At 38.7% G+C, this 11,241-nt stretch overlaps 2 protein-coding genes across 3 annotated transcripts; both read left to right on the top strand.

Annotated features, from left to right (window-relative positions):
• The first annotated feature begins 2,398 nt into the window (after window positions 1–2,398).
• Window positions 2,399–7,587, top strand: LOC103837450 (2-oxoglutarate and iron-dependent oxygenase JMJD4). Of its 2 annotated transcripts, XM_009113809.3 has the most exons (9): window positions 4,231–5,261; window positions 5,382–5,564; window positions 6,018–6,180; window positions 6,262–6,379; window positions 6,460–6,529; window positions 6,600–6,680; window positions 6,760–6,816; window positions 6,898–7,009; window positions 7,099–7,587. In XM_009113809.3, the coding sequence occupies exons 1-9, from the start codon at window positions 4,881–4,883 to the stop codon at window positions 7,512–7,514; spliced, it is 1,581 nt and encodes a 526-aa protein (XP_009112057.2). In that variant the 5' UTR covers window positions 4,231–4,880; the 3' UTR covers window positions 7,515–7,587. The 2 variants fall into 2 exon arrangements, 1 of the variants encoding a protein (XP_009112057.2); XR_004451548.1 differs by lacking the exons at window positions 6,018–6,180; window positions 6,262–6,379; window positions 6,460–6,529; ... (2 more) ...; window positions 6,898–7,009; window positions 7,099–7,587 and having other exon boundaries at window positions 2,399–5,261.
• A 2,477-nt stretch (window positions 7,588–10,064) lies between these two features.
• LOC103837449 (40S ribosomal protein S15-6) lies at window positions 10,065–11,092 on the top strand. Its single transcript, XM_033278804.1, has one exon. It carries the CDS (start codon window positions 10,464–10,466, stop codon window positions 10,938–10,940), a length of 477 nt encoding a protein of 158 aa, XP_033134695.1. The 5' UTR covers window positions 10,065–10,463; the 3' UTR covers window positions 10,941–11,092.
• The last annotated feature ends 149 nt before the right edge of the window (window positions 11,093–11,241 follow it).

The raw sequence follows: 11,241 nt of genomic DNA, 5'->3' as shown, positions 1-11,241 counted from the left end.
AAGTACACTACCCATGGGTCCCTCCAACTTGCGCCCACTGCCATGAGCTTGGGCACGCATCACGCGTAATTGCCTCACCTACACTCCTCCTGCACCAACAAAAGAAACTGCCTCACCCACTAAACAAAAAGACCCTTCCACGAGCAAAGATAGCTCTAGAAAGGACAATCCCACCCAGTCTACTTTCACCCCATCAAAAGCCTCTCGAAAAAACCAGAAAAAATATCAACCCCTCACCAGAGACCCTTCTCTATCAGTTACTAAACATATCCCCCTCACCTCTCAAAAATCTCATCTTCTGAAATCACCTGAACCCCATGACCTTAACTTTCTCCCTCTACCCTCTCTTCCTGCCTTTCCCTCGACTAGTTCTGAGATTTTCTCCACCCCAAATCATCCAACCAGGCCACCGTTAAAACGATCTCGATCCTCACCAATCTTATCCCCCCCCCCCCTCTACCACCACTTCCAATCCCTTCACTGCCTCTCTTGACCCTCCTTCACTACCCATCATTCCTCAACCTAACCCAAACCCTAAAACAAATGACCTTAACCTCTCTACTTCTTCTTTTTATTTTGGTTCCCGAGGGCCACCTTTTCCTGAGGTCCCTCCCAACTCCTCCCAATGAGTGTAAAACTTTTTTTTTGGAATGTTCGAGGTCTAAATGACCCGGACAAGCATAAACCCCTTGTAGATTGGTTATATGCTCAAAAACCCCTTTTTTGTGCCCTCTTAGAAACTCATATAAAAGAACCATTTCTTAGCCCTATTCTCTCTATGATTTGCCCTGGTTGGAAATTCCTCTCGAACCATCTATCTGACCCAAATGGTCGAATTGTTCTCATCTGGAAAGACCCACTTGATGTCCAGTTGTTAGCCCAATCGAGACAACATCTTACCTGTCTGATAACCATCCCAAACCTTCCCCCCATCATTTACACTGCTATCTATGCCTCAAACCAGAGTGACGAAAGAGCTGATCTTTGGAATGATCTGCCTCAGATTCATGCCTCTCTGGATCTCGAAAGCAAAAATTGGGTGGTGGGTGGTGATCTCAATCAAATAATGTTCCCTCTAGAACACTCAAACCCTGCTGTTGACTACACAGACAATCTAATGTATCAAATGCAAGACTGCTTTCTACAAGCGGGCATCTTCGATTTGCGCTACCTGGGACCGTGTCATACATGGAAAAATAATCAACCAGATAGCCCAGTAGCAAAAAAACTAGATCGTCTACTTGTCAACAGCAACACCATTGCTGCTTATCCTAATGTCGTCGCCTCCTTCCTCCCCCCTGACCTATCTGACCATTGTCCCTGCCTCCTAAACCTAGCCTTAAGCCTACCCAAAGCTGGTACCTATCCCTATAAGTTCCAGAATTATCTTACCAAACACCCGGGGTTTGCTCAGTTGGTAAAGGACGCTTGGATTCATGCTGGAAGTGTCTGTCAAACTCTCTCTCAGTTGTGTTGGAAGCTCAAACAAATAAAGAGTGATTTAAAAATAATTAATAGAGAGAACTACTCAAAAATTCAAGAGAGAGTTACAAACACTCACAGTTTGCTACAACTTGTGCAGGTTCAGGCGTTGCAAGATCCAACTTCCACAAACTTCCAAGCAGAAAGGGACCTGCATCAGAAATGGAATTTCCTAAGAGAGATCGAAGAGTTATATTTCAGACAGAGGTCGAGAATTAACTGGCTAAGAGCTGGAGATTTTAATACCACTTTCTTCCACATGATTTGTCAAGTGCGCACAAGCTACAATGCCATCAGAGCTTTCCTAACTGGTTGTGGAATATGGATCACTGATCCTCTGGAAATGAGTGAACATGCAATCTCTCACTTTCGCTCAGTCTTGGGGCCAACATATCAACCTCCGCTCATCTCCTCCTCCCCTGAATGGTTTGCTAGCCTCCACAACTACACGGTCTCCCAGGCCCAGTGCTCCCAAATGACATTAATCCCTTCACCAGAGGAGATAAGAAAGATGGTTTTCAAGCTCAACCCGAACAAAGCTCCGGGCCCAGATGGCTTAACCTCGGGATTTTTCAAGGCCGCAAGGGACTCTGTAGGGGAGGATGTGATCACTGCTGTCACGCATTTCTTCACCTCGGGGTTCTTGCCATACTCTATAAACGCCACTATCCTCATCTTGGTCCCGAAGTTCCCTGGAGCAACAAACATAAGGGAGTTTAGACCCATCTCCTGTTTAAATACGATCTACAAAGTCATCTCGAGGCTACTGGTGAGAAGATTAAAGCCTCTACTGTCTACTTTGATTCTGCCGAGCCAAACTGCATTCGTGCAGGGAAGCAAGTGAACTGATCAATGGGTACTACAAGAACAAAGGAGCGAAGAGAATTACCATAAAAGTTGATATAGCAAAGGCGTTTGATACTCTCTCCTGGGATTTCTTGTTCTCCTGTCTTCAAGGGTTGGATGTTCCTGAAATGGTTCTACATTGGCTGAGCTCCTGCATCTGCTCAACAACCTTCATGGTCAGTTATAATGGTACAGTGAATGGGTACTTCAAAGGAACTAGAGGGCTGAGGCAAGGAGATCCGCTATCTCCCTACCTCTTCGTGATTGCCATGAACTGTCTATCCCATATGCTTAATGAGGTTGCTTCTCAGTCTCGACTAAATTACCATTCGCAATGCAAGAAGATAAAGCTGACTCATCTATCATTCGCTGACGATCTTCTCATCTTCATAGAAGGGAACATAGAGTCAGTCCAGTGTATTCTTCAGGTCTTGAAAGAATTTGAACAGCGATCGGGTTTAGCTGTAAGCATGCAGAAGACAAGTTTCTATGCATCTGGACTGTCTGAGGATGAAATAAATAGAATTCAAGTATCTACAGGTATGGTTTGTGGAAACTTACCCTTCAGATATCTTGGAGTCCCTATGAACTCTAGGAAGCTCTCCCTTTCTAGCTGTGAGCCTCTTCTGCACCAAATCAAGATGAAATTCTCCTCATGGTCAACAAAAACGCTATCATTCTCAGGGAGACTCTTTCTTATAAAGACAGTGATCGCGGGGATTACCAACTTCTGGTGCTCCTCGTTTGTTCTACCAAAGGCGTGTGTAGCAAAAATCAACTCAATGTGTAGTGTCTTCTTATGGAGAGGTGATCTTGAAGCCCACAACACTGCTAGGGTGGCTTGGTCGACTGTGACAAAGACAAAGGAAGAGGGTGGGCTGGGAGTAAAAGATCTCATCATCTGGAACAAGGCTTGCTGTTTGCGCTTGATCTGGCTTCTCTTTTTCAGACCTGACTCGGTATGGGTGTCCTGGTTGAAAGAAGTTATACTCAAAGGATCAGTATCTAACTACTGGACAACCAACCCTTCTCAAAACTTCTCTTGGATGACAAACAAACTACTAAAGCTTAAAGATGTGGCTTACCCTCTTATCCGCTTGAGAATCCAGAATGGTGAAAGCTGTAGGTTTTGGATTGATAATTGTAGTCCCTATGGGAAACTTCAGGACTACTTAGATGGAGGGAGATCAAGACTAGGTATTCCAAAAAGAGCAACATTATCGTCCCTACACTGTGGTGGGAACTGGACACTCCCATCTGCAAGAACGGACCGCCAACTTCAGGTACTCTCCTTTATCACTACCGTCCAATTCAATGAAGATCCAAATTATTATGAGTGGGAGATATTTGGAAAGGTTGCAAACAAATACAGTACGGGAGAAGTCTACAACTACCTGAGAGAGAACGTGGAAGTGGTAACTTGGACTAGAGCAATATGGGCTACTCGCACCATCCCAAGACAAAGCTTTCACGTTTGGCTGGTGGCGCTAAACAGGATACCTACACGAGGCCGGCTGCTGGGTTGTGGCCTCCAAGTCCCTCCTCTTTGTCTCCTCTGCAACACTGCCAATGAATCGCGTGATCATATCTACTGGGAATGTGGGTTCTCTTTCGATATGTGGTCTATAGTTGCCGGTAGATGCAGGATAAACCCTCATCGAACTTGGGAGAGATCGCTGATCCAAATGTCATCCCTAATATCATCATCTGCTAACCAGTCGCTCTCTATTCTTGGATGGCAGGCAACGATCTACTGGCTTTGGAATGAGAGAAACAGCAGATTGCATTCGAACCAGTTTCGATCAGTCGATTCCATCTTCTCCATTATCGACCACCAAGTGAGGAACAAAATCTCTAGCTTCAGAGAAGATAATCCTAAGCGATCATCTGAGATGATGCAACTCTGGATTAGATGATCGCCACCGCTTTGGTCTCACCCTTGCCTTCTCCGTCACCAGACAAATAACTCTTCGAGTTCCCTCTCTGTTCCTTCCAACTGCAATTGAGCTGTCACTGGGCCTTTCACCAAGGCTGAACCAACTTAGGGCTTCTGGTTCTAATATATGAGTTAATGGGCTATGCTCTTTCTACTAGAGCTTATGGGATTTTGTATAACATTTTCCTTTCTTTTGCATTTATATATGAAGCCAGTTTCAAAAAAAAAAAGGAATGAGAAATACATACAAAAAAGAAAATAAAATAAAAGTAGAAGAGAGAGAAACCAAAATTTTAATGAGAGTTATAGGGCAAGTTGGCTTAGTGGTCTTGACGGAGAAAAAGCCTCAATACAGATCTGGGTTCGATACACGTTGGTCACATAATGACTCAGACCCCTTGAAGGTACAGACGCAGCAGGCTGGTTTTGGGTTCAGAGGGATTAGTCGGTTGGCCAAGACCGCCGGATCACCTCCTGATTACTCAAAAAAAAAAAAAAGACTTCGTACCTATCAATTTTTTAATGATTTAATTTTCTAAAAAATATCAAAATCTAACTAAATAGTTAAAACGTACTCTTAGAATGAGCCAATAATAGGCCGCACAATGAAAGAATAATGGGCCGAATCTTAAAACGTGCTGAACTGAAAGTCTCTCTCTCAACTAGAGTCTCTCCCATCTTCACGAGTTTCACCTTCCCTTCAAACCTCACCGGCAACTTGATCGGAGATTCTCATTTTTTTTTTTCTCAAGAACCACAGCTTTGGGAGCGAAGCATAATATCTTTAATGGGGATCGAGATTGTAGGTCAAATCGATAAAATAAATGGTAAAGAGCTGAGCTACAACGACTTTGCGGAGAGATACTTAGCCAAGAGCCAGCCGGTGGTAATCTCCGATCTCACTGAAGATTGGCGAGTTCGTGAAGATTGGGTCGCTGAGAATGGACTCCCTAATCTCAACTTCTTCGCTACCCACTTCGGAAAGTCCAGAGTTCAGGTAAAGTCTACACCTTTGCCAAATGTTGTAGCTTTTGCTTAGCTTACATATTCAGACTGTTGAGGAAACGACCAAGATTAGATTTTTACTTGTCGGAAACGAAGCTTGTTCATTGGTTAGGTTGCAGATTGTGATAGGAGAGAGTATACAGATCAGAAGAGACTAGAAATGTCTGTTTTGGACTTTGTTGAGCAATGGGACAAAGATTCTGTTGAGGACAATGGAGAAGATGGTGATGATGATGATGATGATGATGATGATGGAAAGTCTGTGTTGTATCTGAAAGACTGGCACTTTGTCAAGGTACATACATACCTGAGGTTAACTCACACGCTTTCTTGTGAGAATATAGAGTTCTCGAGAGTTTAACTAGGACATGACTAATGTATAAGTTATTTCGATCACGACACTTAATGTCAGTTGATTTTAAGTTAGAAACTCATAATAAACCTAAATGTAACATGGTATCAAAATCCAAACACACTACCTAACCCAAAATTGGTTCGGCCAGTTTGACCCGAACTTTTTATTAGAATATTGTCGAAATTAATGGTCAAAAGAACCATCATTTCGAGGGCGACTTCGAAAATATAAAACCTCTGCATCAGAAATTTGCTTGAGACATGACTAGACTTGGATCAGTTCATTTACCGCTAATTTGGAAAGCCAGCCCAAATTTCAAATTTAACATTTTCTGTTCCTCTTAATATGAGAGCTTTGGACTTGTTATTAATGCTGTTTCTTGTTAAACCACAGGAGTATCCAAATTACACAGCCTACAAGACGCCACCATCGTTTTCTGATGATTGGCTTAATCTCTATTTAGACCATTACCAAATGCATGAGGATAGAGAGAACTTCCAGAAGTATGATCAAATAAGCTGCTCTGATTATCGCTTTGTTTATATGGGTGGGAAAGGTAAGAGTAAGATTCAAACAAAACTGTTGGTGTTTTGAGTGTTTTGGCCTTAAAGCTCTGATTGTGAACTCTTGGCTGCAGGATCTTGGACGCCTCTACACGCTGATGTATTTAGATCTTATAGTTGGTCAGCTAATGTTTGCGGTAGAAAGAGATGGCTTTTTCTTCCTCCTTCTCAAAGTCATCTTGTTTATGACAGGCAAGGGTTTTGTCTCCCTATCATTGTAGCATGTCTCTTCACTCTTGTTAGTCTTTATAGTTAGATGGGTTTTTTTTCAGGTACATGAAAAATTGCGTTTATAACATCTTTGAAGAGGTGAATGAAACTAAGTTCCCAGGTTTTAAGGAGGTAAAATCATCTATCAGATTATCAGTTTCTAAGATGTTGTGTTTATGCGCGTTTTATGGTTTGCCTTCAGACCACCTGGCTTGAGTGCATTCAAGAATCTGGTGATACTATCTTTGTTCCTAGTGGATGGCATCATCAAGTTTATAACTTGGTATGTTTCTCTCTTCTCTTCTCTCTCTCTATGTAGACCAGCAACACTGTTTCAATATATGAGCTTAAATGTTCTACAGGAAGACACTATATCTATAAACCACAATTGGCTCAATGCATACAACCTAGCTTGTGTGGTAAGACCATTTCTACTTGTATATAAGGAAAAATGCTACAGAACTAAAAGATTAAGTACTCATTGTCTGTTTGAATTTCAGTGGGATCTACTGTGGAAGGATTACAAGGACACTGAAGAGTCAATAGAAGACATAAGAGACATCTCTGATGATTTTGAAGCTCTCTGCCAACGTAATCTTGCTGCCAACACAGGTACATTCATTACTTATCTCTATCTTATCTCCTTTCCTGATTTGAGTGTAGCTCTTCCTGGTTAAGCCCTTCTCTTCTCTCATCTACAGGAATGAATTTGAATGACTTCTTTATCTTCATGTCACGGTTTGCTTTGGGCAACATGGTTCTACAAGAATCTCTGAATCCATGTTCATCAGCAATGGCACAGAATATGGTATTGAATCTCTCGACTATCAAGACAATGATGATGAAGATGATCTCTGCAGGCGGTGTGACTGCCAAGGATGTGTCTCTGGACTTGAGAGAAACACTGGAGGATCCACAGTTTCTAAGATTCTGCAGAGACATGAGAAGAACATATAAAATGATTCACAAGGAAGAAGACAATGAAGTTCTCTTTCCGGAAGAGTTCTTACTAAAGATTATGGGTTTTACAGATCAGAAGATGCAAATATGTTCTCCAAAGGATCTTGTTGAAATGATAGACCGTTGTAATACTTGTTCATCCAATCCATTAGCATGAATATGTTTTTTTTATTGATCTTCATTACATATATTTTATAAAGAAAAAAAGATTATATGTTTATTTATACACATCCCATGGAAGTTCTCTCCATCTATAGAATCTTTCTTTGCTTATGTTGATTTCATGCAGTTACTTGCCATGAGGAGGATCCACATTTTCTGCTGATTCCAAACGTAATTTCTGCGTCTACGTTACGTTTTCATGAGGATTCTTTTAATGACATTTGCACCATAAAACCAGCAAAGTAACAAACTGTTTTTTCCTTTTTCTTGAAATGAATCACTTGAAATACAAGTACGCATGCAAACCCACTCAAACACAAACAAATAATCCATTCAGCATAGTTGTTACAACATAACACTTGTTTTGCAGATCAATAAAGGCATATTTGTTCATTAAAATACATTGTTGATGCTTTTTCCGTTACTATAAGATGCTTAAGAAGTTCTTATTTGGTACATTTTATTTTGTAAGATAGCTGTGCAAAATTCACTTAATTGATCTTATGATATTTTTACCCGGATAGACGAATATAATGAACCCGATTATTGCGATTTTTTGAGATGTGTTTTTAGCACCTCAAGTCGGAATTGTTTTTCCGATGCTTAGTGATAGTCTTTTCATATAGAACTATATTCTATAACTTTATAGGTTTAAAATTTTCGCGAGTTTAACCAATATCTATAATTTTTTGTTTCAAAATTCCCGCGTTAATTCCGACCAATATCTATAATTTTACAGTTTTAAAATTCCCGCGCTTTTACTCTAAGTAAAAACTATAAAAAGGAGCAAAAAGAGTATGATATAGTTCATATGTAATGCTTGTTCATCTCATCTATTTGCCTAAATTTGTAAAACCATTTGGTTATACCCCTTTGATAGATCTTATTGGAATTTTATAGAAAGGAGTTTACATCATGACAAGCCTTTAAACATCTTCATTTTGCCTTCATCCCTCTAAGTCCCCAAACAACTTGTATTTAAAGATTAAAAACCTTGTCAATTCCGCTATACACATAGATATATACCTGGATAAACACAAAGACAAAATCAAGAGCATGTGTGCGAGCACATAGAGAGATAACTTCACTTTGCTGGTTACAGGTGGATAGTTGCATTGCTTAAGCAGACATAGATTTTGGCAAAACTTGCTGAAGGGCCATGCATGGCCTCCGCAGTGGATCACACAGTGTGATTCACATGGCGATCCTTCTGCTTCTCCTTCCCTGGCTACAACCATCACCACCAAAAATATCATCATCAGATTCCACTTCTTCCCCATCTCTCGTTTCTTTGGCCTTATAAGTTACATGTGTATTTCAGTGGAAGTTATATATAGAGAGAGACATGAAAATGACCAAAATGTGATTTTTTATTTGTGTCTACTCATAATACATATGAGGACTACTTTGTATGACAATCTATTTCTTTGTGCATTTCTCACATTACACTATATGGTTTGGATTCCCTATTTTGTTAGGCCTCAGAGTTTAGGCCCAAACATATGAGTATAAGTTACTGTGTTTGCTTTTACAAAGAGGATGATAACCCAACCCAATATATTTATTACATTTGTCTAATAGGGCCTTTTTGAATACATTCATTTCAAAAGTAATCATTATTAAATTCGACAAGTAAAATATCTTTAAAATTAATTAGTAGTAAATCTACAAGAACTTAATTTTGTGATTTTCCCATAAATTTTAGATTTCTAACTAAATATGATATGTTAGCAATAAATATGTTTGACTGATGATATATTTTAAGATCTTGACATATGTTAGTTCACACTAAGTAGCTATAAATTAGATTACTAGATTTTGACCCGCGCTTTCAAAGCGCAGGTTTATTTTTGTTTTTTTTTTCAATTGACAAATATTTAGTAAATGTCACATTTTCATATATTTGTGTTTTATTTTATAAAAGACTTAAAAATTTTATCTTTATTTATCGTATTTCATTTTAAATGACTATTTATGTTAAAAAAATTAAACTTTATTTTTTTAATGAATTAAGTTGGTATAACTCTGATAAATTAATTTTATTATGGGGTTAATATTTTAATTAAAAAATTATATACTTTTAATAAAGATTTATACTTTTCAATAAAAAAATTCATTTATTTTTATGAATGCTTAAATTATATTAAGAAAAGAAAAAAATAATAATTAAGAATAGTTGAAAAAAAAATTATTTGAACTTGGACTCAATGGCCCAAAGGAAAAAAAAATGAGAATTGAATCTAATTTTTTAATAGGCCCAAATGGCCCAAGAGAGATTTGATTTGGGCTGGATCCAAAAATAATGACCCAATATAGATTTGTTATTAATATTACTTAATTACCCTTAATGAAACATGCAATGTTAGTGAAGGAAACATGCCCCTAAGATAATTATGACAATATAATCCTGCTTTAATAGTATAGATGAGATTATGACTATTTTAATTAATTGACAATGGGGGTGATTGGTTGGGCTGTAGAAAGTGACTTTAGCTTTAATTTTCATCTACAACCTTAAATACTACCAATCATGCTTTATCTTGGTTTTTAAAGCTACAACCAAAAAATTAAAACTACAGCAAAAACACACAAAAAATGGCTGTAAACATCTTATTTTCTAAAGCCCCATTTTTTTAGCTGTAGAAAATTTTAAAGCTACATCATTTAAAGCTAAATCAAAAATCCTACAGACAAAATATTAAAGTAAATTTTCTACAATTACAACCCAACCAATCACCCCCAATATCTTTAAATAGCATATTACTTGGTCAATATCTGATAATATGGTTAGTTTCCGATATATCCGTCGATCACAAAGATTTTCTACATCTCCCAACACTTTTTGTATAAATAGTAGTGAAAAGAGAAACACAAACATTGTCACTTCACCATTCCCTCATGGCATATTCTATCATCTTGCAGAAAAATTCAAACTCAAACAACAATGACGACTACCAACGAACCAGAGTTTGCCACGGCTGTGGCGGTTGCGACAAAGAACAGAACGTTCAAGAAGTTCTCATTCAGAGGGTTCAACGTCGAAGCTCTTCTCAAAATGTCCACATATGATCTCTCTAAGCTTTTCAACGCTCGTGTGAGAAGGAGATTCTATAGAGGGCTAAAGAAGAAGCCTCTGATTCTGATCAAGAAGCTACGCAAGGCGAAGAAAGAAGCAAAGGATGAGAAGCCTGAACTGGTGAAGACGCATCTAAGGAACATGATCATTGTCCCTGAGATGATTGGAAGTGTTGTTGGAGTGCACAACGGTAAGAAGTTTAACGAGGTTGTGATTAAACCTGAGATGATTGGTCATTATCTTGCTGAGTTTTCGATGACTTGTAAGAAAGTTGATCACTATAGACCACGTATCTGTGGTTGTGGTTGTTACCGTAATTCCACCAGGTTTATTCCTCTGAGGTGATTGAAGAGGAAGCTCTTTTATATTGTTAAGTTTCTTGTTGTCAGTGATTTGGTATTTTGTGTGTTGATGTCTTATCTTCTTTAGAATGTTCCTTCACCTTCTAATAAAACTCAAAACTTTTATAATTGCAACATCAAGTAATGTTTGTAGTCTTGTAGCAGACGACGAGTCATATTATGACTTTAATCCTTTCTTATAAGAGCATGCCATTCCTAAGAACCCTACCTGAAGTATCTCAACCCTTTAATATTGATATTTTAATTTCATCCTAGTTTTAAGTTGGTGTTCGTTTAGTGCGGTT

Source organism: Brassica rapa, chromosome A09 (genome assembly GCF_000309985.2).
Source record: "Brassica rapa cultivar Chiifu-401-42 chromosome A09, CAAS_Brap_v3.01, whole genome shotgun sequence".
In the NCBI taxonomy this organism is placed as follows: domain Eukaryota; kingdom Viridiplantae; phylum Streptophyta; class Magnoliopsida; order Brassicales; family Brassicaceae; genus Brassica; species Brassica rapa.
Note: the sequence above shows the minus strand (reverse complement) of the source record. Positions and strands in the feature narration are given on the sequence as shown.

Coding starts and splice junctions, on each gene's coding strand:
- LOC103837450 (XM_009113809.3), top strand. CDS start 4,881: ATGGGCCGAATCTTAAAACGTGCTGAACTGAAAGTCTCTCTCTCAACT. Junction 5,262..5,381: donor TCGGAAAGTCCAGAGTTCAG/GTAAAGTCTACA, acceptor TTCATTGGTTAG/GTTGCAGATTGTGATAGGAG. Junction 5,565..6,017: donor AAGACTGGCACTTTGTCAAG/GTACATACATAC, acceptor GTTAAACCACAG/GAGTATCCAAATTACACAGC.
- LOC103837449 (XM_033278804.1), top strand. CDS start 10,464: ATGACGACTACCAACGAACCAGAGTTTGCCACGGCTGTGGCGGTTGCG.